This window comes from Cydia fagiglandana, chromosome 12, assembly GCF_963556715.1.
Source record: "Cydia fagiglandana chromosome 12, ilCydFagi1.1, whole genome shotgun sequence".
NCBI classification, from domain to species: Eukaryota; Metazoa; Arthropoda; class Insecta; order Lepidoptera; family Tortricidae; genus Cydia; species Cydia fagiglandana.
This window is the reverse complement of record NC_085943.1, coordinates 9,258,088-9,282,271: the sequence shown is the minus strand read 5'-3', so window position 1 is coordinate 9,282,271 and position 24,184 is coordinate 9,258,088. Positions and strand designations below refer to the sequence as shown.

Here is a 24,184-nt window from a genome sequence, read left to right as displayed (position 1 = left end):
TCCCATCTTAAAATGTATCAATATTTTTAGAGTGAGACCAAGAAAACGCTGCAGAGATTTTGATAGCCCACGCAGTACAAGTGTTATTTTAAACGTCAAACTATAAATATAAATAACACTTTGACTGCGTGGGCTATCAAAATCTCTGCAGACTTTTCTTGTCTAACTAACTATACTCCGATTATGGCTCAAAACGAACTTCCCGAGGATGTGTAGTGCACACGTACCTTTAGGACGGTCTGACAAATGATCGATTGTTCCGCACCCATCTTAAGAAGACCCCACGTATTCTGAAAACTCTCATCAACCCTGTATAACAAGCCTACCATTGGGGGTCTAGCTAAACCGGTCGACAGCCGCCTGAAGCCGCCGGGCGTCGCCTCGAGGCAGTTGTATCGTGTTCTACCCAAGTGTAGTCGTTAATTACGACCGGCTACTTCGAATGAATTGAAACGGTTGACCGTATTGCGTTCGCTACGAAACTTGAGTAGTTGGCGAGATGGAAGTGAAACTGCTGAAGGATAGAAATACAAGTGAAAACTCGACGCGTAATGGTAGGTAAAGTCAAGGCCTCGATGTTATACGCTATCGTTATTATTTATACGCGTCTGCGCGTTTATTACATACCTATATATTATACACGGTGTAACATGAGGAAACCGAATAATTATAACAGAGTATTCCTGATCATATTTAGAGACAAAAATGTCCATCACAGTTGCGTAGTCCTCTTCTTCCAGGAAAGTTAAGTACCTGTACCTACCACAAAAATCATAAGTAGTTCTTGTTTCTATTACGCCCACTACGCCTTTCTATCTCAAAATTAAGAGAGTAACGTGTAACGCGTAGGTAAGGGGCAGGGGGGGCAATTTTGACTGCGGGAAAATTTCAAGTAATCGAAATTAATATCTTCCATGTTTTACATTATAAACTTGAGTACCATAACTATATATCCAAAAACATCTTTTTCACTATCTGATTCTCACACTCTAGGTCTAGTCTACTCGTAGTTCATGATTCATAATGTAAAACATGGAAGATAATTATGTATTTCGCTTACCTAGTTGAAATTTCCCCGCAGTCGAAATTGTCCCTATATTCTATGTCTATGATATATAAATGTATATTATTTTATTTATTTTCAGTTTCAAGAAGTTCAGCGTGCTATTATATACCAAAGATAAGAAACAAACAAGATATTCCGATAGAAGAAAGAGTAAAAAAGGGGGTTAGAGTAAAATGGTCGCGATCAAAACAGGTAAGATAGGTACCTACAGGTCGAAATAATTTATTGGGGAACTACCCTAAAAGTCTTAAAACATTGAGGAAACTCAAATAGATGAAAAAAAAAATTTTACTAAATACGTGCCGATTTTCAAAAATCACTGAATGTAGGTTAGAAATCCTTTTTTGTAGCTTTTGTTTAGAAGTATAGTAGTGCAGATAGAATTAGAATTCATTGAATTTTTTTATGAAAAATTCCTCTGGAGGAATCGGCACGGTATAGGTAATGTAAGGGGCTATTCATAAATTACGTCATTTCAAATTAGGGGGGGGGGGGGGTCCGGACATCGGATGACAGTAGCATGAAGTAGGAGGAAATGGGGTCATTTGAAGCATGATTTTTGGATGATTATAGGGGGGGGGGGGGGTCAAAATCGTCAAAAATCGATGACGTAATTTATGGACAGCCCCTAACCACATAAACGACATTTACAAACATAATAACAAGAGTTTTTGATTCATTTCATATTGAGACTTAAGTGTAGAATTCCCAAAAAAAATTGGTTTTGTAAAAAAAACTTTAGTACTTACTTAATGTTTCTACATGGTGTAATGATTATTTTGTAGCCAGACGAACGTCAGGGCTCCATGGTGTCGCTGGAGCCCACTCCCGAGCTGACTACCTATGGAGGAATCAAGTTAGGATGGATTCAGGTTTGTGCCACAGTTTTCATTTCCAAAATTTCTACTGTGTGAACAAAATAATAAAGAAATAAAATAGTTAATGAATTTCACTGTAAAATCAATGTTAGTTAAGCTCGGTTAATTTCAGTTTATATGCATGTATAATGATCACTTTCATATCCTGTATGAAAAATCTAGGTAAATACCAAGCCACCTACCTACTTATAGCCAAGGACTGGTTCCTTCATATCAATAAGCCATCATCTGACTTGAATGTTCACTGTATTCTAATTAGGCAGCACATGTATTTGAACCATCGCTCACATTCGGTGGCAAATGTTATTTCTCCTCTACACGATGGGCTAGCGCCGGCTACTCCAAGGGACGAATTTATGCGTTAGAGGGAGCAAGTGATATTCCTAGCTCGTTCTACCGCATGGCTGCGTCCCTTGGAGTGGCCGGTGCTGGCCCATCGTGTAGAGGAGCCATTAGCCCATTATTCAAAGTAACCCCAGTTTACGGTACATTCCATTACCCAGGGCGTGCTGATCCCATGCCTGCTGAACATCTGGGGCGTCATGCTCTTCCTCCGCATCTCCTGGGTCGTGGGCCAAGCCGGCACCCTGATCACCATGGCGATCATCCTGGTCTCTGGCGTCGTGTGCGTCATCACAACGCTCTCGCTCAGCGCCATATGCACGAATGGACAACTGAAAGGAGGTAATTACCAGATACGCATGTTACGATTCCCTTGGATAGCTTTTCGAACCAATGTATCCATTTTAAAAGAACTTAGGATAAGAGAACAGCTTTCGTCGATTGTGCAATTACGAATTCTTAAGTTCTTCGGCCATGTATCCAGAGATGTGGAATCATTGGAAAGGCTAGTAGTACAAGGCCAGATCGAAGGGAAAAGATTCAGAGGAAAATCTCCTACGCAATGGACCGACCTTTTAAGAATAATGACGAAGTCATCCGCAGTCATCCGTCAGAAATGGAGAGACATCGCAAGAGAAAGTTTGAAGTCCACCAACATAACCGGAAATGAAGACCAGCCATGTGCGTCATCCAAAACAGCCACGACCACTCTGACAAGAGTGCACGATTGAGACGAAGAATTACCAGAAGTGTATCTTAAATTCTGGCACCGTACTCACCATGGCAATCATCCTTTTCGTTTCGAGAGCAACGAATAATTTTAGGTGCATACTTAAAAGAAAAAAAATCATTTTCTAATCTCAATACATACTAAAGCATCCATCAAGTCGTTTACACGCGTAATGACGTGGTTTATACTAAGAAAAAGGCAATAAACATGTCCTGTTATGTTTAACTTGCAAATTGATTAGGTTTAGCATAACAGCGAATGACTTACATATAAATGGGTATATTACGATATGTTGATTACCCAATAAAATTGGGATGGTTCCCGTTCCCTAAAAACTTTGATGAGCAGTGAACACTGAACAGTGAGGTTAAAAGGTCGATCAAAAGGTTATATACAAATACAAATAGTACAGCCGACTGAGATTTGTAACTGTTGAAAATGCATACTACATATGTAGCCTGAAAATTTGAATGAAATTCAGGACTCCTGGTTACAAGATAAAGTTAAACAAAAATTTGGTGACTTAGAAAAACAAATATAGATGATAAATCACAATTGCAGGTGGCGTGTACTACCTCGTGTCGCGCTCCCTCGGCGCGGAGCTCGGCGCGTCCGTCGGCGTAATCTTCGCGTTCGCCAACGCCGTCGCCGCCAGCATGAACACCATCGGCTTCTGCGACTCGCTCAACGATCTCCTCCGAGCGCACGGCGTCAAGATCATCGACAACGGCGTCAACGACACGAGGATCGTCGGCGCCATCGCTCTGCTGGTGATGTGCCTTATATGCGCTGTTGGGATGGACTGGGAGACAAAAACGCAGGTTGGGATTCTTACGTTCATGAGGATTAAAATAAAAGTTGATATCATAGCTAATGTTAAGTGTACTAATCCAAGTAACCACCAAAGTGGCTTGTCTTGTTTGTACTATAATTTCGTGTAGTATATATAGTACCTTGATATTTTTCCTGTCAAACATGCACGCTGTTAAAATGGTAAGGTATTTTCTTTCAGAACTTTTTAATCACAGTGATCGTTTTAGCGATCTTCAACTACGTCATAGGGGTCGCCAAGGGACCCGCGAACAACACGGAAATCGCTCGGGGTTTCGTAGGATTAAGCGGTAAGTAGTTTTTTTTTCCGTTTGGAAATATCCAAGAATAATAATTCTAAGTCCAAGATTTCCAACCCTCTCTAACTTATATACAGCTTGTACTTGGTGGAGTTTGTGGGATCGCCAACATTTTTTTCTATTACTTGAGCAATTTACACAGTTCGGGTTTTGGGCTTCTTCCGTACGGTGCTTTCATATGTATACCTAAAATAATGTTTCTATGATACACTAGGTACATTTAACCCTTTAATGCTCAAAAAAAAATTTCTATTTTTTTCTGCTTTTAAGCGCATAAATGAGTTCTTAGGGGTAATATAAAGTACAGAAAAATAATAAAAAAAATATTTTGTATATGATCTTCTCGAAAACATATGTTAAGAATACTCAACATTGCCCAACTTTCACAATATCACCATTGGCAACCAATGTTGAGTACTCTCAACATTGCGCATGATTTAGAGATAATGAAGAAATAAAAAAATTATAGTTTTTAATAAAAAGTTTCTATTGAGTGTCATGAAAAGAGTAGAAACCATTTTTTTTTGCTACTAGGCGAGACATAATATCAATTTTGAATATGTTTGTGTATCCTATTTTGCAATACGTTCAAGGTGTACACTGATTTTATATACTGAACTACAAGATGTGGAGGTCTTGGAACTTGAAGCTTCTAAAAAAAACAGGGCCCAGCCCAGTTTTTAGGTTTCCATACCCAAAGGGTAAAAACGGAACCCTATTACTAAGACTCCACCACAGTCTGTCACCAGGCTGTATCTCATGTATGTCATGAACCGTAGTAGCTACAGCTACACAGTTGAAAATTTCGCAGATGATGTATTTCTGTTGCCGCTGTAACAACAAATACTAAAAAGTACGGAACCCTCGGTGGGCGAGTCCGCCTCGCACTTTTCTAGTTTCTTTTTAGCAGCTCCATTGCTAGTTGTGTAGTAGTCTTAATTTATTCAGTAGCATAGTCTTTTCAGTAGCTGTTGCTTGTCGCCGATACAACAACCAGACATTATTTACTTTTATCTATAAAATCTGGATATCCAAAGAAGTTCGTAAACCTCATTCGCCAATTCCACGATGGCATGAAAGCGCAGGTTCAACAGGAAAACGAACTCTTTGAGGAGATCCAGGTTACAAGCGGAGTGAAGCAGAGATGTGTCATAGCACCCACACTATTTGCCATACATATATATATATTTGCTATTTGTCTCAGTGGAGACAACTAAATGTGAGGGGCCTGAGAAAGGTGTCTTAAAGGTTCAGGGCGAAGTCTAAAGTGCGACGAGTCTACATATTAGAGATACTCTACGCTGACGACATATGCCTTATGTCTGGCAGTATGGCGCATCTCCAAAGCTACGTTGATGCATTAAACCGCCCTTGGCAACAATTCGGGCTGGTAATAAGTATTCCCAAGACACAAATCCTCAACAACCACCCTGTGGAGTTGAATCTGATTAAAAACCACTGAATCTAGATGGGAAACTACTAGATGAAGTCTTATTTTAAATATCTTGGGATCCCTATACGACATGACAACACCCTGGCTTCAGAAATACCATCTCGCATCGCCAAAGCCGCTCCCATGATATCAAGTTTAACTAAGATAAGCATCTATAAGGCCGTAATAATCCCAGTCCTGTATGGCGCAGAGACACGATACCTGTACAAGCCAGATATCAAAAGACTAGACACGAACCACCTAAGATGTCTAATAATGTTTAGGTACTCAGAATTAAATGGCTGGACCGTATTCCAAACTCTGAGGTTCTGCGTCGTTCCGGGATGTACGGCATGGAGGCACTATTGATGCAGCGTCAGCTCAGGTGGTGTGGGCATGTTCTTCGGATGGACGATCGCCGCCTGCCTAAAGCTATATTCTACTCAGAATTAGCAGAGGGCAAGCGGAAGCACGGCGGACATGCTCAAGCGTCACCTAAACGTGTGTGATATCGATCCTGCACGTTGGGATGGGAAGAGCTCGCTGCAAAACGGTCATCTTGGTGGTCCACCGCCTTTGAATTCATCAAGTCGTGGATGTTGCATCTTCCCTTATATTAACCTTCTTAACAGCCTAACACGAATATACTTTATTCATAGCGTCGCAGTGTTAAGAATGCTCAACATGCGTTACACTAAGTATATTTCTAAGAATCTCGCAATGTTGAGCATTCTCAACACGCATAATGGTAACCCAGTCCTGTGTTAGTTAGGCTGCTATTGTGTTATAAAAACATAAAAACACAAAGCACACACCCTCAAGAACATATTGTAATAGTATTTTAATCGACATTATAGGTATAAATATTTTTTAATATTTTTTAATTAACTTGCGTCCTGAGGACAATTGCTGTCGTGGCACCATTTTGCCATTAACTGTCAAAATACGTGCGCCTGGACAATAATCTCACTCGTCGAAGATGCGTTAGGTTTTAAACTAACATTTTATTAAAAAAAGTACTGAGTTTAAGTGAAAATAACGTTGCAATATTTTTTTGATTCTAATGTTAAGCATACTCAACATTGCGAATTAAAGGGTTAAAAAAAACAGGTACGGGAGGACTCGCCTTCCAAAGGCCGAATTGTTATCTCTTTTTAATTGCAGGTTTATTGAAAGTAGGCATTAGCTAAAGTATCTATATTGCTTTAAACGTAGCTATATCAAGTAACGTTCAAGAGACTCGCTTTTATTTTATTTGTACGCAAGCTTATGTTTCCTTAAACTCCATGATAAATGTATTTAAACCATGCTAAATCTAACTATGATCACAGAATAAATAATAGTCCTAGGTACAGAAGACTCACTCTCTAACAAAACGCGTCTGTCACGATCAGCACAGATATGGCCGCTAGATGGCGACAGCGCTACGCGCGGCTTATGGCAAACCCCAAAATTGGGGTCGAACGGATGTACTTTTAGCTACCTGTAGCAAAGCGACGAAATCGCGGAGTGAGCCACACCTGCTATGATCTAAACGATCTAACCATGTTTCAGCGGACACAATGAAGCAGAACGCAATGCCAGACTTCCGCTTAAGCGAGGGCGTTCACCACGACGTGTTCACCGTGTTCGCGATGTACTTCCCCGCCGTCACCGGCGTGCAAGCAGGCGCTAACATTTGTGGGGACTTGAGGGTACTTATACTCTACTTATATCTCTAGTAACGGAACTGTTATTGGCAACAGCTAACAATGTTTCTGCGGACGCAACGAAGCAGAACGCAATGCCAGACTTCCGCTTAAGCGAGGGCGTTCACCACGACGTGTTCACCGTGTTCGCGATGTACTTCCCCGCCGTCACCGGCGTGCAAGCAGGCGCTAACATTTGTGGGGACTTGAGGGTACTTATACTCTACTTATATCTCTAGTAACGGAACTGTTATTGGCAACAGCTAACAATGTTTCTGCGGACACAACGAAGCAGAACGCAATGCCAGACTTCCGCTTAAGCGAGGGCGTTCACCACGACGTGTTCACCGTGTTCGCGATGTACTTCCCCGCCGTCACTGGCGTGCAAGCAGGCGCTAACATTTGTGGGGACTTGAGGGTACTTATACTCTACTTATATCTCTATATAGTAACGGAACTGTTATTGGCAACAGCTAACAATGTTTCTGCGGACACAACGAAGCAGAACGCAATGCCAGACTTCCGCTTAAGCGAGGGCGTTCACCACGACGTGTTCACCGTGTTCGCGATGTACTTCCCCGCCGTCACCGGCGTGCAAGCTGGCGCTAACATTTGTGGGGACTTGAAGGTACTTATAGTATATATCTCTTAGTAACGGAACTATTGTTGGCAACAGCTGACAATGTTTCTGCGAACTCGATGAAACAGGCCCCGTAGACAACATGGCAATCGCTAACGCTCCGTAGCGAACGAAACTCAACTGTCACTGTCACACTAATATGGAAGAATGATAGAGAGACACAAAGCGATTCGATGGCGAAGCGATAGCGATTGTCACCTTGGCTAGACTACTCACATAATTTTCATGATATAAATTACTGACATTATAGCAGCAGTGTTCATATGGAAAACCTTTTTTTGCGAACTAATCAGTCTTCCCGAAAAAGTCTAAGATATATGTTCAAAGTGGCGGGAAACTTCTGTAGGTATGAGAGCAGAGTTTGATTGATCAATGAAGACTGTAGAGAACCTTTGGCAGAACCCTTTAGACTTTTCTCCTGTAGACAACATTTTCATATGATTCGCAAAAGTTTAACAGTAACTAAAAAAAAATGTACCTACCTAAAAAGGAATGTGAAAAAATGGGTATATTATATTTATAATACTATACAAATTAGTCCTACCCAGCTTGCCATGTCATTCAATGATTTACTGTAACAACTGTGTACCATGGTTCGCAATTAGGGTTGCCATACGTCCGGATTTGTCCGGACATGTCAGGATTTTTGACCCCTTGTCCGGATTGCGGCCGGACTTGGCAAGTGTCCGGATTTTTACGAATGACCTTATGATTATAAAAAAATGTTTACGTGATATACTGCGTAACGAATGCGATGCGGCGCGGGCGCGGGTCGTGCGCGCGCGGGGAGGGGGCTACGGGGTCGGCCGCAGGGAAAGGGAAAGGTAGATCCACGATACAGTACACCGCAGAGAGCAGCGCGCCGCCGGCGCGTCGTTCAAGCTAATACGCCAAATCTCTGTCACAATCACAAGAAATGTCCGGATTTTTAGGGTGATGTCAGGATTTTTATCAGGACATTTAATTCTTCCATATGGCAACCCTATTCCCAATTAACGATTTCTGAATTCTGATGATGTCTCGCAGGATCCCGCCTCGGCCATCCCAAAAGGCACGTTATTAGCGCTATTAATCTCCATGTCGTCGTACGCGCTGATCGCATTGCTCTGCGGCGCCGGCGCCCTACGCGACGCCAGTGGCGACGTCAAGAACCTCACTCATGCTGCGCTGTCCGCCTGTGCACCTGACTGTGATTATGGCCTGCACCATGACTATGAAGTAATTAACTCAACAATACCAGCTTCTTTCCGCGAATGTTTAACTTTACTCGTCCAAAAATTTCGTCCAATGTGTTCTGCCGAGTTTGCTTGATTGAGCCATATCAATCTTTCTAACCACATATTTCATATTTACTAGTGTAATGTAATGTAGTAAGTATAGTTACAAACACAGCATAATATTACGAGTGTAATATAGTATTTTTTTAACACTACTACCACCGGGCAAACAACACGGCTCGCCTGATGGTAAGCAGTATCCGTAGCTGATCGAAGCTTGCTACTCCAGAGGTGATGCGCTTTACCAACCCTAAGACTCCGCACCCTCGTTGAGCTCTGGCAACCTTTACTCACCGGCAAGAACACAACAATAAGAGTAGGGTCTTGTGTTATTTGTAATATAGTTAGTAGGTGTTCAGACTGACTAGCATATATTATACCTAAACATCCTTAACCCTTCTTTGCATGGTGATGAAAATTTCCATCATAACATTGTCCTATGAAATATAGGTGCTTTCGGAGGTGATTGATATTTATTTTTAACACTGTCAACTTTCAACACTAATCCATTTTCTGATTTTTGACATAAATTTACTCAGTATTTTAATTTATAAAAAATACATTTGTTTAAAGAGGAAATTTCGGAAAATTTGGAAAAACCTGGAACTTGGTGACTTTTAGTATGTGATTTTGGGCAGTTTTTTCAGGGTTTGTAATTATTTTATATTTACAAACTATATCTTAGGAATATCACAAATAGTGTAGCTTTCTGATGGCAGTGATGGCAGTAAAATTTTTCTGATACCCCTTACTAATAGTTATATATTTACAAAAATATGATTTAGCCTATGCAACTTCTGACACTGATTTCGCAGTGAAAATCGATATTTTTTTTTTTACTCATCCAGAATCAGTAAACAATTACGTGACACATATTTTACGGGCAAAAACAAAAAAATCATGAAGGGTTAATTAATAAATTAATACACTTTCAGGTAATGCAACTAATGTCCTTGTGGGCGCCCCTGATCTACGGCGGCTGCTGGGCGGCGACGCTGTCCACCGCGCTGACCAACCTGCTGTCAGTCCCGCGGCTGATCCAGGCGCTGGGCGTGGACCGCATCTACCCTGGCCTCATCTTCTTCTCGAAGCCCTATGGCAAGCACGGCGAGCCCTATCGAGGATACGTGCTCACCTTCTTTGTGTCACTGCTGTTTTTGCTCATCGGTAATTTATCTGAAGTTTTAAAGTGATGAGGTGAAACTGTACCACATAACAATCATCGAAGTCGCTGCCATGTCCTCCAAAACATATCGTAAGATAACGTTTCTAGCCAGTTTTTTTTTAAAGGAAATTTGTTAATTAACATTAATTAACACTTTTGATGTCCGACGGCCTTTCGGCGACAGGACTGAAACTGCGATCTCTAGCAATTTCTTCTTCTATATTACATCGTATATCCAGGGCCGTCTTAAACTATGCTGGGGCCCTTGGGCACATAAGAATTCGGGGCCCTTTTTAAAGTAAAGAAAGCAAATTGAACTAACATTTTTCTACTATGATCTTCTACTTATTATGAGTAATCAAATATACTGTTACTGTCTGTCCTTCGGGGCCCCCTGAGGATCGGGCTCTGGGCACGAGACGGTACTGAATTCGTATCCCCATGTTTATTCAATGATTTGTAAACCTCTTTAATGCAAAGTGTAATATCCAGCCGACCTGAACACCATCGCGCCGCTGATCTCCAACTTCTACCTGGCCTCGTACGCGCTCATCAACTTCTGTACCTTCCACGCGGCCTTCGTTCACCACATCAGCTGGCGGCCTACTTTTCGGGTACATATCCCGATTAACTAGTCCAGTGGTTCCTAACCGGGGGTAATTACCCCTGTGGGGGTAAAACTGGTATTTTAAGGGGGTAATAAGCTAACTTAATATAACAATCCAACAAACGTACACGTTTTATATTTTATTACCATTGGGAAAAGGGGTAAAATCAGGTTACCTAGTTACTCATAGAGGTGACCGGACTGAAAAGGTTAGGAACCACTGAACTAGTCTATAATGTTAAAATCCTTTACCCGTTTGCTGCGTTATATCAGAGACTCATCTTGACACCAAGGGCTAACTAAAACCATAGAGTAATATAAGTAAAGAAAGAGTGGGTTACCATACATAGAGTTACCCATACATCAGCTTTCTAAATATAAAACCGTACTTGACACTAGACGTCGACTACGAAATAACCCTAATGTAGGTATGTAGTTACAACTCTTTCTTTAATTATATTACTCTATGCTACAACTTAGAACACATCTATTTTTGTCCGTTCTTATTTCCTTCTGTCCAACCAATTTAACACATTGTACCTAATACAGTTTTACAACATGTGGGTGTCGCTGTTGGGTACGGCGTTGTGCTGCGCTATCATGGTGCTACTGAGCTGGTCCATGGCCATGATCACGGTGCTAGTTTTCCTCGTGCTCTACCTGATCGTGCACTACAGGAAACCAGGTAACACACGATATTTATTTAAATCGTAATTTTCAGTAAAACACGACCTCGGACATTTCCAAGAATAGAATAGAATAGAATAGATTTATTCGTAAGCACAAACAATCGGTACAATACATTATATAAAAGAAAACACAAAATAACATCAGAGTGCCACGAAATGGCCCCATCTCAGCATGTTGCTGGTGGCGTCCAGCGCTGATCTTCCGATGAGACCATCAAGTGAGAAGAATCACGGAAGGTAACAGACAAGAAGAAAAAAGACAGAAATAACATACAGTAAACAAATAGTTAAATAAGAAAAAAAAAGTTACACAGCAAGACTATCATACACGGTCCCAACCCTAGGCTCCCGTCATCCTATGGGTCTTCTATAGGCTTCAATAACTACTTACTTATAATTCAAATTGTGAATGACGATGACGATACGAACTATTGAGAATACTTGATGACGGACAAGCACAGCCTAAGAATTCTATAAACCTAGTCCTAAGGATGTTACTGACGGATTTTTCCGTTTCTCGCCATTAGTTACCGACCGTGTCATGTCTGTCTGTGTGTATATCCAGACGCGGACTGGGGCAGCAGCACGGAGGCGCAGCGCTACATTGACGTGGTGCAGTCGCTGCTGGAAATTAACCAAAAACACAGGTTAGCCTTATTAGAAATCTATTTTCTTATGACTGATTTGCAAATAGAGGGTTATCGTTAATCTGTCTTTCTCAGTTTTATATTGCTAACAACCTTCTATATACTAGTATTTTCGAAAAATATTTTATCGTAGAGTTAAAAAAAATAAGCGCAATCGCGACTCACGTAAATTTTTCGTGAAATAATCCTGCTCGTGTTTCCCAGAAAGCATCCAAGGCAAAATATGAGAGATTGCCCCCGTCTTTTCTGTGTGTGTTCACACCTATAGACTGTTTCTATTCAGGCCGCAGCGTGAAGTACAACATACAACTCCTGGTGCTATCACAAAAAAATATATGAGAGCAAAATATGAGAGGTTGCCCCCGCCTTTTCTGTGTGTGTTCACACCTACAGACTGTTTCTATTCAGGCCGCAGCGTGAAGTACAACCCACAACTCCTGGTGCTATCACAAAAAAATATATGAGAGGTTGCCCCCGCCTTTTCTGTGTGTGTTCACACCTATCGACTGTTTCTATTCACGCCGCAGTGTGAAATCGTACAACCCACAACTCCTGGTGCTGTCAGGACGGGCGGGACGGCGGCCGGCGTTGGTGCAAGTGGCCGGCCTCATCACTGGCGGCACTTTCAGCCTGCTCGCTGAGATCCAAGAGGTATTCTCATCATCTTCATGTGACCCAAGAGTCTTCACAATGCCAACTTTTTATTTGGCCCGTCTCTAACTGCACTCTTGATTAGATTGTTAAACGTCTCTTTATTTATGCGCCAAAATTTTAAAAACTTAGAAGCATAGGATTTATTCATTAAATTCTAAGGAACCGTCTTATCCAGACGCCTATCTGCTTTACACTCGCCAGTCGGCTAATAAGTATTTTGTTTTATAAATTGTCTATTGATACTTATAAATCAATTACAAAAGAATTGAAGTTTTTGAGGCAATACTGATGATCATTTCTACATACAAACGCACCCGACTGTTTCCACCGTGGTTTTTGACCCTAGAGCAATAATTTTCTTCAACACTAGGTTAATATTATCAACAGGTATCTTTTTTAAGATTTTTACGCAAGATTTTTCACCTAAGCTGCAGTTGTCCTTATCGCACTTATTTTAGGAGGCTACCGTGAACGAGACGGATAAATTCACCTAAAATTCTAAAATATGAGAAGGGACTCAGCTAGCTTTCCATTTAATTATCAACCCTAGCCCTACCTTTCACTATGACTATAACAGTACAGGCTATCCTCGGCGGATCGTGAACGTCGTATCGCGTCATCCTACCGATGGCTGCGCTCAATGAACATACGAGGGTTCGTCACGCTGGTGGACGGCAGCAGGTTCGACGCCGGAGTCCGAGCGCTGCTGCAGGCCTCGGGGCTTGGAGGCCTCGCGCCCAACATCGTGCTGCTAGGGTATAAGTACGACTGGGCGCAGGCGAGCAACACGGAGGTGTATGTCAGGGTTGTACGGTAAGTACTCATCATCATATACCATCTGCGCTTTGACCTACAGCTTGACTATAAATACCTATATAAAATATTAAAATCATCTCTAAAAACCTTCAATATACATATGACTTTTGTAAGGGCTGATTTAGACGGCGCGCGAACTCGCATGCGATTTTAGTTACATTGCGGACTTATGGTTACGTCCAGTTCACCCGACCGATCAAAACTTGCAATGTAATTAAACTCGCATGCGAGTTCTTCCATCGTCTAAATGAGCCCTAATAGAAAAAATATCTCGAATCCTACATAAATAATATTATGTAGTAATTTGCCTAATAAACGTAATACTTGCAGGCTAGCCTTCGAGCATAAGCTTGGTGTGACGATCCTGCGCACGCCGCCCGAGCACCGCGCCAGCGAAAGCGTGCAGCTTCCTCCCACCAGTTCATCGTTTCAAATGCGGCCGAGCTTGACAGAGATACAACAGCTCATGTACCAGGACTCGGACTTCTCTTTAGTCGATACATTACCGCTAACAGATGAAACAAGTACGGTCAGCCAAGAAAGAGGTCTACCACTTTTCGACTCTATCAATCAGATGAATACGTAGTCGAAAAGTGCTATCACTTTCATGGCTGACCGTACCTATATATGTATTTATCTACTTTTAAAGTTTACTAATATTTCTATACAATGTTCATTTACATACCTACTTACTTATATACCTATTATTTCAAATAGAATAGTTTTGTCCCCGTGGGTGGGTTTTGATTATTGCTGATAACTCTAACGAGATTTTAATAAACTTCATTTTATAACTATTGGAATTGAATAATATAGTGAGATTGCATGCATACGCATGTAGAAACAGTTAATATCAGCCGTAATAACTTATTTTTTTAAACCTTAAACAGTGATGTGCACTTGTGCAGTGTAGCGGACAACTAGCTCTGTCTTTAATATTCTTTCCATCCTGTTACCTCCTGCTGGGGTGTAGGGCTCGAATCTTTTTCTTCCACTGACTCCTGCCACCCCATCCCCAATACACCCAGCTCTTGCTCCACAGAACGGCGCCAAGTAGATTAAGGGCGACATATCTCCTTTTGCCGGGCATCTTCCAGTCTATAATATTATTTAGGTTAAATGTTAAATATTTTCAGTAAGAAGAGAATCGACACATGGTAAGGATCTGAAGGCCCCAAGCGACTCATTCAAGATCCTTGAAGCAGAGAGTTACACGGCGCTGCTGTCTGCTACCGGACCCTTTAAACCGATGCAACTTCAACACGTGAGTCTTACTGCAAGTTAAATCATTTAAGAAATCTTCAATCGATTATTACGGCCGTAACTAAAAGTCGGCCGAACTGGCTGCCGAAGAACTTACAGGCAGGTACAATACTACTATATAGTAGTGGACCCTATAATGGACGTGGAACCAGTAATGGGACAAAAAAACATAATTCCTCTAAAATAAGTATCTAAAAGTAGTTTATAAACACTGGCTGTATATTATCATAAATAAGAGTCCTAGAGCTGTTTCATTTTGAAGTTTTATTAAATTTGGTTGTTTTTTAAGAAATTGGCGGTAACCTACAAGTTGTCGTGTCACTGAAAAAAAATACCACTACGAATTCTTAACAACTTCGCTAAGAGATGTGAGTTAATTTATAAAATTTTAATTAATTAATACTTGATGAAAACTAGAATGTGTTTTGTTAATTGCATTTACCATGAGATAAGGTATAACAACACACTATGTTGTGACTCCACAGATGTAAAAAAATAGTGGTATTTGGCCCAATCCCATTATAGGAGCTGTAAAACTGCGTACCTCCTATGATGGGACAAATGACAGAATGATGCTTGCTATGCCATAATTTCATGTTTAAACAATACAGAAATAAAATGTAATTAAAAAATATGTCAATCAGGAGGTATTCTCGGACTTCGGATAAATTAATATCGTTTTCCCAATCTTTTATTTAACTTGCCCTGTTAGTTAGTGTGGGTCCAATCTTGGTAGCTGAATTTGAGCCACTTTTCGATTTCCGATTCAGTTGAAATTTTGTGTAAGTACGTAATTAAGTATGCAAATCGGATGATAATGCAATATTATGATAACATGGACCTGATCTGATGATGGAGACAGGAGGTGGCCATGGGAACTTTATCGCATTAAACCCTAACTAATTGTGTTAGGGTATATTAGAATTGTCTCGATGGATCTAATACAATAATAATTGGCTGTGGAAAGAAAAATACATTCAGCGATAAAAGCTTATACCAAAAATTGTTTTATTTTGCCGTAATTTATTCCCCATTTCAATATTTTATACTGATAGAGCAATGTCCATTATAGGGGGCCCATTACTGGATCCACGCCCATTACCGGGGGCCCATTACTGGAACTTTAGTGTCCATGACTGGAGAAAAAAAGCATAGTTTTAATTTGTTAAATATGTGGAAACTAATTGCAGTATCTTTGATACAACACGCCTAAAACATGAAAGACGGATAGGACTTTCATCTTTTAACACGCTAAGCGGTAGACCATTTACATGTATAAGGGAAATATCATAAATACTCCAAATTTCCTCTTAAATGTCCCATGACTGGTGCTGTTACTATATATTCGTTTTATATATAAAGAGGAATACTGTAACATCAAAACTAATGCACGATACTTATTTATTTGTAACTGCAGTTAATTACCCGACTACGGCAACGCAAAAGGAGGGTTATGATTTTGACCGGTATGTATGTGGGTATGTATGAATGTATGTATGTATGTATGTTCATCTGTTCCCTCATAACTTCTAAAGTACTTATTATAATTTAACATACGATGTGTCATTCGAATCGTCTTAATCGTCCGCTGGTTATAGGCTATATGGCGTCCCAAAAAAATGAACACTGCCCCCTCTAGATGTCATAAAGTCACGAACCAAAAAACTAAAATTAAGTAATGATGATGTGTTATACATCATTGGAAAGAGCTCAATTAGCACATTTCAAATATATAAATATTGTTAGCGTTTGCACCCGGCTTTGCTTGCATGCGCTAGATAAAACATTACATTTTCGGTTAGCTACAAGCGCTCTGGTTTCTATCCGCGTGTTACGCGACTATGGCGATACAAGAAGGTTTTTGCAAAAGAAATTTGTTTGGCCGCTATACATGGTGTTTTTTTAATGTCCTGCAACATTTTATAACGTGATTAGGTATAGAAGTCCTGATCAGCCAAAATGTATGAAACAGTCAATTTTTTTACGAGATACGTACGCGTTCCGAAGCCGGGCGCCTTCGGCGCCCTCGTACTAAAATTGTCGAGCGTAACCCGACTTACGCGTTCCAAAGACGGCCGCCTTCTTCGCCCCAGACTAAAAGAGTCGGGCGTAGCCCGAGATACGCGTTCCAAAGCCGGGCGCCGAAGGCGCCCTCATACTAAAAGTGTCGGGCGTAGCCCGACGTACGCGTTCCAAAGCTGGGCGCCGAAGGCGCCCTCATACTAAAAGTGTCGGGCGTAGCCCGACATACGCGTTCCAAAGCCGGGCGCCGAAGGCGCCCTCATACTAAAAGTGTCGGGCGTAGCCCGACATACGCGTTCCAAAGCTGGGCGCCGAAGGCGCCCTCATACTAAAAGTGTCGGGCGTAGCCCGACGTACGCGTTCCAAAGCCGGGCGCCTTCGGCGCCCTCATACTATAAGAGTCGGGCGTAGCCCGACATACGCGTTCCAAAGCCGGGCGCCGAAGGCACCCTCATACTAAAAGTGTCGGGCGTAGCCCGACATACGCGTTCCAAAGCTGGGCGCCGAAGGCGCCCTCATACTAAAAGTGTCGGGCGTAGCCCGACGTACGCGTTCCAAAGCCGGGCGCCTTCGGCGCCCTCATACTAAAAGAGTCGGGCGTAGCCCGACATACGCGTTCCAAAGCCGGGCGCCTTCGGCGCCCTCATACTAAAAGTGTCGGGCGTAGCCCGACGTACGCGTTCCAACGCCGGGCGCCTTCGGCGCCCTCATACTAAAAGAGTCGGGCGTAGCCCGACATACGCGTTCCAAATCCGGGCGCCTTCGGCGCCCTCATACTAAAAGAGTCGGGCGTAGCCCGACATACGCGTTCTAAAGCCGGGCGCCGAAGGCGCCCTCATACTAAAATTGTCGAGCGTAGCCCGACATACGCGTTCTAAAGCCGGGCGCCCAAGGCGCCCTCATACTAAAATTGTCGAGCGTAACCCGACTTACGCGTTCCAAAGACGGCCGCCGTCGGCGCCCTCATAGGCACTAAAGGAGTCGGGCGTAGCCCGATATAGGCGGCGCTCTGCGTGCATTTCTGTACTGAGGACGCCCTCGCAAAAGTAATATAAAGTGACGTCAAAAAGTTAGTAACGAAATCATGACCCCAAAATTTATTAAATAAAAAATAAGTTTAAAAACTAAAACCCGACTACTGCAAATCGCGCTCTAAAAAGTATGAAACAAGATAGAATTATTATCTAAAATTATCAAGCAGGAAATATTATAAATGTTACCATTTTTTTTATATAAAAATATAACGTAATATAATTTACTGATTTTTTTATATATTTACAGAGATTCAGAGGATAGCCGTGGTCGTATGCCACATTACTTTTAAATTTATAATTTAAAAAATGGTAACATTTATAATATTTCCTGCTTGATAATTTTAGATAAGAATTCTATCTTGTTTCATACTTTTTAGAGCGCGATTTGCAGTAGTCGGGTTTTAGTTTTTAAACTTATTTTTTATTTAGCATATATAGTTAAGGCATAATCTATTAACTGGACTATCCAACGATCGCGTCGCGTTTACCATTCTTCTTATCAACCTAACGTCGTAAAGTTTATGTGTAGGTATATGTAGTGTTATTTCCACACTGTGTCACTTCACAGTCTGTGCAGAACTCTACAAGCTAACTAGCATAATTAGACGGTCTATCACCACGATGCATGTTTGCAGTGGCGCAGCGTGAACCAACCTGTGGGCGAAAACCACATCTGCGAGGCCTTTTTCAATGTGTTTTCCCAAGGTAATGAAAAGGTTGGCTTTGCGAGGCCCCCCTAAGTGCGAGGTCGAGGATAAGGCCCCATTCGCCCACGCATATTAGCTACCGTAGAGTTTCGTAGCTTCGCCTGGGGTTTGACACTTTTCCCAAAAAATCTCTTAAATTTGAACGCATTTTAATCCGTTAAGGCGAAAAAACGTTTTTTAGTATTCCTGACTATCAGTACACACCACTAAAACTTTGATTTTCATTGGTTAAGTTGGTAATAAATGGCCCCAAAGGCAATAGGCGATGTTTGGGTATTTTTACCAAACTTCGCCTATGGCATGCCTTGCCGCTAATACTTACTTTTCTGTGACTTACACATGTTAAGTCGTATCTCCTTGGAATGTGCTATTATGCTATGAACCTTAACTACACCAGACTAGGTATATATTTAAAAAACGGGGTAGTAGGCGAAGTTTGGTAACAGTTTGAAGTTGTTTTCATACATTTTCTATAATGAAGCTAGGGCTGCCAAAAATTAACCAACATGCCAAATAAAGGGGAGTAATGGTTTATAAGTTAAAAAATAATTATTTTTAACAAAATTGTTTAATTGTTGCAAAATTGTTGTTATTATCGTAATCGACATCAAATCAACCTTATTTACACAAAGTGAGACATAAAAATACCTATTTGGTACCTATTCAATATCGGTAAGAGTAGAAATAAACATTTGCATATAGCGTAAACTAAAATAACCAAACATAAGAAAATATTTAAATTTAGGAACAAGTAATGTCATCCACCAATGAATGTGGTACAAAAAATTTGTCAACCCTAGGGGTAGGCGAAATTTGGCAACAAGATGGACGCAAAGTACCCTCAGCAATGTTTTATCCAATTGTGACTTCTAAACGTAAGCTAGCCATTAAATAATAGTTTCATATGAAAAAGAAATAGTTATAGGATATAATCATGTAAAAAGTATACCATTACTGGGTCCGTATAACCATTTAAAACTGAAGTTAAAACACTGGTTTAAAAAAACGTGTGGTCGGCGTCTCGAAAAAACCTCACTAAAGGACAACTGTGTGAAGTTAGCCGCAGAATGTTCGAAGAATCTTGACACCCGTAAAAAATACTTTGTAGTTAGCAGTTATATGTAAGGCTTACATTAGAAACATTTTGTTAATGGCAACTTATGTAAAACTAGGTGAAAATAGGTAGCGCAGGCAAAGATACGAAACTCTACGGTACACCACTGCATGTTTGTTTATTTGCAGGGAAAGTTGGACGCGTGGTGGTTATACGACGACGGCGGGCTGAATATCCTGCTGCCGTACATCATCGCGACCCGCGGCGCGCACGGGCCGGTCCAGCTGCGTATTCTCGCGTTCGCCCGCCACACCCGCGACAGAGCCGACGCCGAGAACCAGTAAGAACTCGTGACAGTTTGGTCTTTATATTTTATGGACGCGAGTCCAGGTGCAGTCGCCATCAAATATATCGGAGCAGCAGAGGTGCTCACAAATATCTAAACACGCACTCTAACGCTTTGACAATAGAGGCGTGTACAAATATTAGTGAGCACTTTGGCCGCTCTGATAACAGAATATAAAAATAATAAGTAGGGTTTGTCCAAACTAAGTTAGCAGCGATTTTAATAGCCCAGGCGATGTACGTGTTATTGAAACGTCATAATCTGATAGAAGTTTGACGTTTAAAATAACACTTGCACCGTCTGGGCTATCAAAATCGTTGTCAACTTAGCTTGGTTTAACTCTTACTGATTTAGTAGGTATTTGTAATACATACAGTAAGTATAACAGAACGGCTAAAACCCACCGAACGTAGTCATACGGTTTCGTACGCATTGATGATATTAATGCTAGGTTCACGTCCACAGGTTGAAGAGTCTCCTAGCGAAGTTCCGCATCAGCTACGCCTCTCTGACTCTCCTGAGCGGCGTGGGGGACACGCCGGAGCCCGCCACCCAGGATCTGTTCCACTCGCTCATACACAGGCACGCGCCAAGTAGAGGTACGACATCAACTTGTAACAAACAGCAGTGGCCTATTGTATAAAGCTACAAGTTACAATTTACAAGCGGAAGTCTCGTTCTAACACATAGGGTTAGAAAGGGACTTCCGCTTGTAAATTGTAACTTGTAGCTTTATAAAATAGGCCACAGGTAGGTCTGCCAGCTATATTACAAATTGAGAAATAAAAGGAAAAATTTAAATATTTACCGTTCGAGTGACTCGATGAAAATGTTAAGACTTGAATGAATCTGTTCTAAGCGCGGCAGCGGGCGGCGACGATCGCCCCGCTGCCCGCACCACCTGTCGCATGCGCTTAGTCCGCGGCCTAATAGACCGGGAGATAGTGACACATTTTACTGAGTCATTTGTACCAGTATGGCGGTTCGTCAGGGGTCTAAGTACGTAATGAACGAAATAAAAATGATGGTCTTAGCGCTGGTACCGGCGGCCCAATCGCGTGGGCGTTAGTCGAACGTGTCGGATAAAATACGAGTGTCGAACGATTTGTTCCACAAATATCCTCGTATTTTCCGATAGTCCATAAAAAAGAAGTAGGCGGTAGCGTAATGCCATACTTCTCCGGTGTGACTTACAGCCCGCCATACTGAGGCGAACACATTAATAAAAAAAAACAATTCAATCATTTGTGCCAAGCTAATTTTTGCACAAGTGATCATCGTCGAGCAGCCATTCATGGACATCACCATGCCATACTTTTCGGATGGTTCCAAATGGCCGCCATACCGCCGCAAGGGAGTTAATTTTTTTTTTATTGCTAAACGATTTGTGACGTAAAATGTGTCACTATCTCCCGGTCTATAACAGGTATTTTGATACGCCCTTTACAATCTTCATCCAATGGAATCAATGGATAAGTAAATAGCTAATATGTTGAAGTTTTGTTCTAGACTGTTTGGTAAGCGAGGCTGATTTGACAAGATGGGACGCAAAAACGAGCCGACAGCTGCGCCTGCGCGAACTGCTGCTCGAAAACTCTGCCAACTCCACCTTCGTCGTCATGAACTTGCCCGTACCTAGGGAGGTGAGTAACAAAAAAAAATACAGTCGCCATCAGATAGCCGCGATGCTCAAAAATATCCGATAACGCACTCTAACGCCTTGGCAATAGAAGCGTGTTCAGATATTCGTGAGCACTTTGGCCGCTCCGATATATTCGATAGCAACTCTAGGTATGTACTTGTTGGTGTTGTTAAATTGTCTTTGTTACAATTTTTACATCTACTTTTGATTTTATACCTTATGGAAATAACCATAAAGACGATTATGGAAACGATTTAGGTAATAAAAAGCCACGAGCCAAGCTGCGTATCCAAAACCAAATCATTATATTCCTAAAATGTATAATATGTTAGACTTTTCAACTAAGTACCCCTTCGCCAATTAACCTGATGGGTATTTCAGGGCCTGCCGGCGCCGCTGTACATGGCCTGGCTGGAGATGCTGAGTCGGGACATGCCGCCGATGCTGTTCGTGCGAGGCAACGACCAGCCAGTGCTCACACATGAGGCCTAGACAATCAATCCAGCTCTAAAGTGAAGCCTAACTTATTCAGCAGGGATATCGTCCTACTAACTAATAAAAAAATACGCGGTAATTCCAAGTTCCTTCCAGATATGCTACGTTTTGGGAAAATATCAACCTGGAAGGCATAATATGAGTATTTTTTAGTCTTCCATCCGAGAGTACTATTTTGATACTATACAGCCTGTGGCCCGGAACCGGGGATAATAATAAAAACAGAGGCTCTATAGATCACCGGTAATTAAATTATAATGGTCTCACTTAATTAAAATCAGAATTTAACTTTCGCTTTTTTTCTAACAAACTTAATCGTACGTTCAATGTAATGCAAACAACACTCAACTTGACTGAATTAGTTCGTTCTGCGTCGTACTTATTCGGAGCTGCTCGGAACGTCTCATTGACATTTTATGGTTGCGTTGACTAATTGAAAGGTATTAATATTAATGCTATTATCTTTCTATCACCAAATCAATAGGTATTGTCACTTTCTGAAGTGTTTATTTTGCACTTAAGATAAAATAAGCCACTTTAGAAGTCAATAATAGTTTATTATTTATTTACAAATAACAATTACAGGCATTACAAATACAAAGCTGAAAGGACGTAGCAATTCTAAATACGTACATTTTCAATGTGTCTACCGTCCCGCTGATCGCAAGTAGCATACCGCCTGATGATATTATTGTGAACGGTTCCGAGGTCCACGTTGTGTTGCAACATGTGAAAAGCCTCGATTATTCTGTTTCTGAGGATGTCTACTGTATCGTTCTCTACTGCGTAAACATAATTCTTAACTGCACCCCACAAGAAAAAATCAAGGGGTGTTAGGTCAGGTGACCTAGGGGGCCATCGGTGTGGGCCAAAATTTCCCATCCATTTATTTCCGAAAATGTTATTAAGTTTTTCACGTATCCTTACGGCAGAATGTGCTGGTGCACCGTCAAGCTGAAACCAAGTGTCATCGCGGACATCTTCGGGTAAATTAAAAAGATAATCTGTTAACGGCCCATCAATGAGCTCCATGAATTTATCGCCGTTAAGTGCACCATCAATAAAAATTGGTCCAATTATTGTATTATTATGGATTCCTGCCCATACATTAAGGGAGAAACGATATTGGTGAGCCAATTCTCTCATGACATGTGGATTATTTCCGATTGTAGAATAATAGTGTATATTTTTCCTATTCCACATTCCATTGCGAGTAAAAGTGGCCTCATCAGACCAGATGATATGATTCAAGAAGTTGTTATTTTCTCGGTGCATGTTTAGAAACCATCTACAAAATGCAGCACGAACAGGTAAATCTCTTGGTAAAAGACCATGAACCTTTAAAAACTTGAAAGGATGTTGCTTCCTTCTTCTCATTACTTTATTAATGGTGCGGTTATTGACTCCAAAGATTCGAGCAGCATTTCTTGTACTGGAAGTGGGATGCTGTCTAAAATATCGAAGAATTCTTCTTTCTAATTGCGGGCGAACATTTTGAGGTTGGTTGGCCTCGTAATGCTGTCCAGGAACTAGAGGACGATTATCACGTAAGCGTTGTATTGCCATTGTAATCACGCGACCATGCCTCGGATGCCTTCTGTTTGGAAATCGCTCACGATATAACGCAAGGGCACGTAACGCATTACCGCGAGTTTCACCATAAGTTAATATCATATCCACATACTGGCGTGAATCGAATGGTAAAAGGGCCATTTTCAAAGAGCGAATCGTTTTCATAAATTAAAACATTTCATTGAAACCAAAATAAATCCCGTGACAACTAACTTTGACTAAACTATTTTTTTATTAATTCAAAATCGTTTTAAAGAGACTGAACTTGTCAGTGAACTTGTTACAAAA

General features: G+C 41.3%; 1 protein-coding gene across 1 annotated transcript; it reads left to right on the top strand.

Moving 5' to 3' along the window:
* Positions 1–1,872: 1,872 nt before the first annotated feature.
* On the top strand, positions 1,873–22,504 carry LOC134669336 (bumetanide-sensitive sodium-(potassium)-chloride cotransporter-like). Its single transcript, XM_063526849.1, has 18 exons — positions 1,873–1,938; positions 2,448–2,628; positions 3,578–3,837; positions 4,029–4,137; positions 7,133–7,272; positions 8,933–9,124; positions 10,119–10,350; positions 10,841–10,962; positions 11,505–11,640; positions 12,210–12,291; positions 12,819–12,942; positions 13,523–13,758; positions 14,092–14,285; positions 14,898–15,025; positions 20,030–20,181; positions 20,653–20,786; positions 21,697–21,830; positions 22,211–22,504. The coding sequence occupies exons 1-18, from the start codon at positions 1,873–1,875 to the stop codon at positions 22,319–22,321; spliced, it is 2,733 nt and encodes a 910-aa protein (XP_063382919.1). The 3' UTR covers positions 22,322–22,504.
* The last annotated feature ends 1,680 nt before the right edge of the window (positions 22,505–24,184 follow it).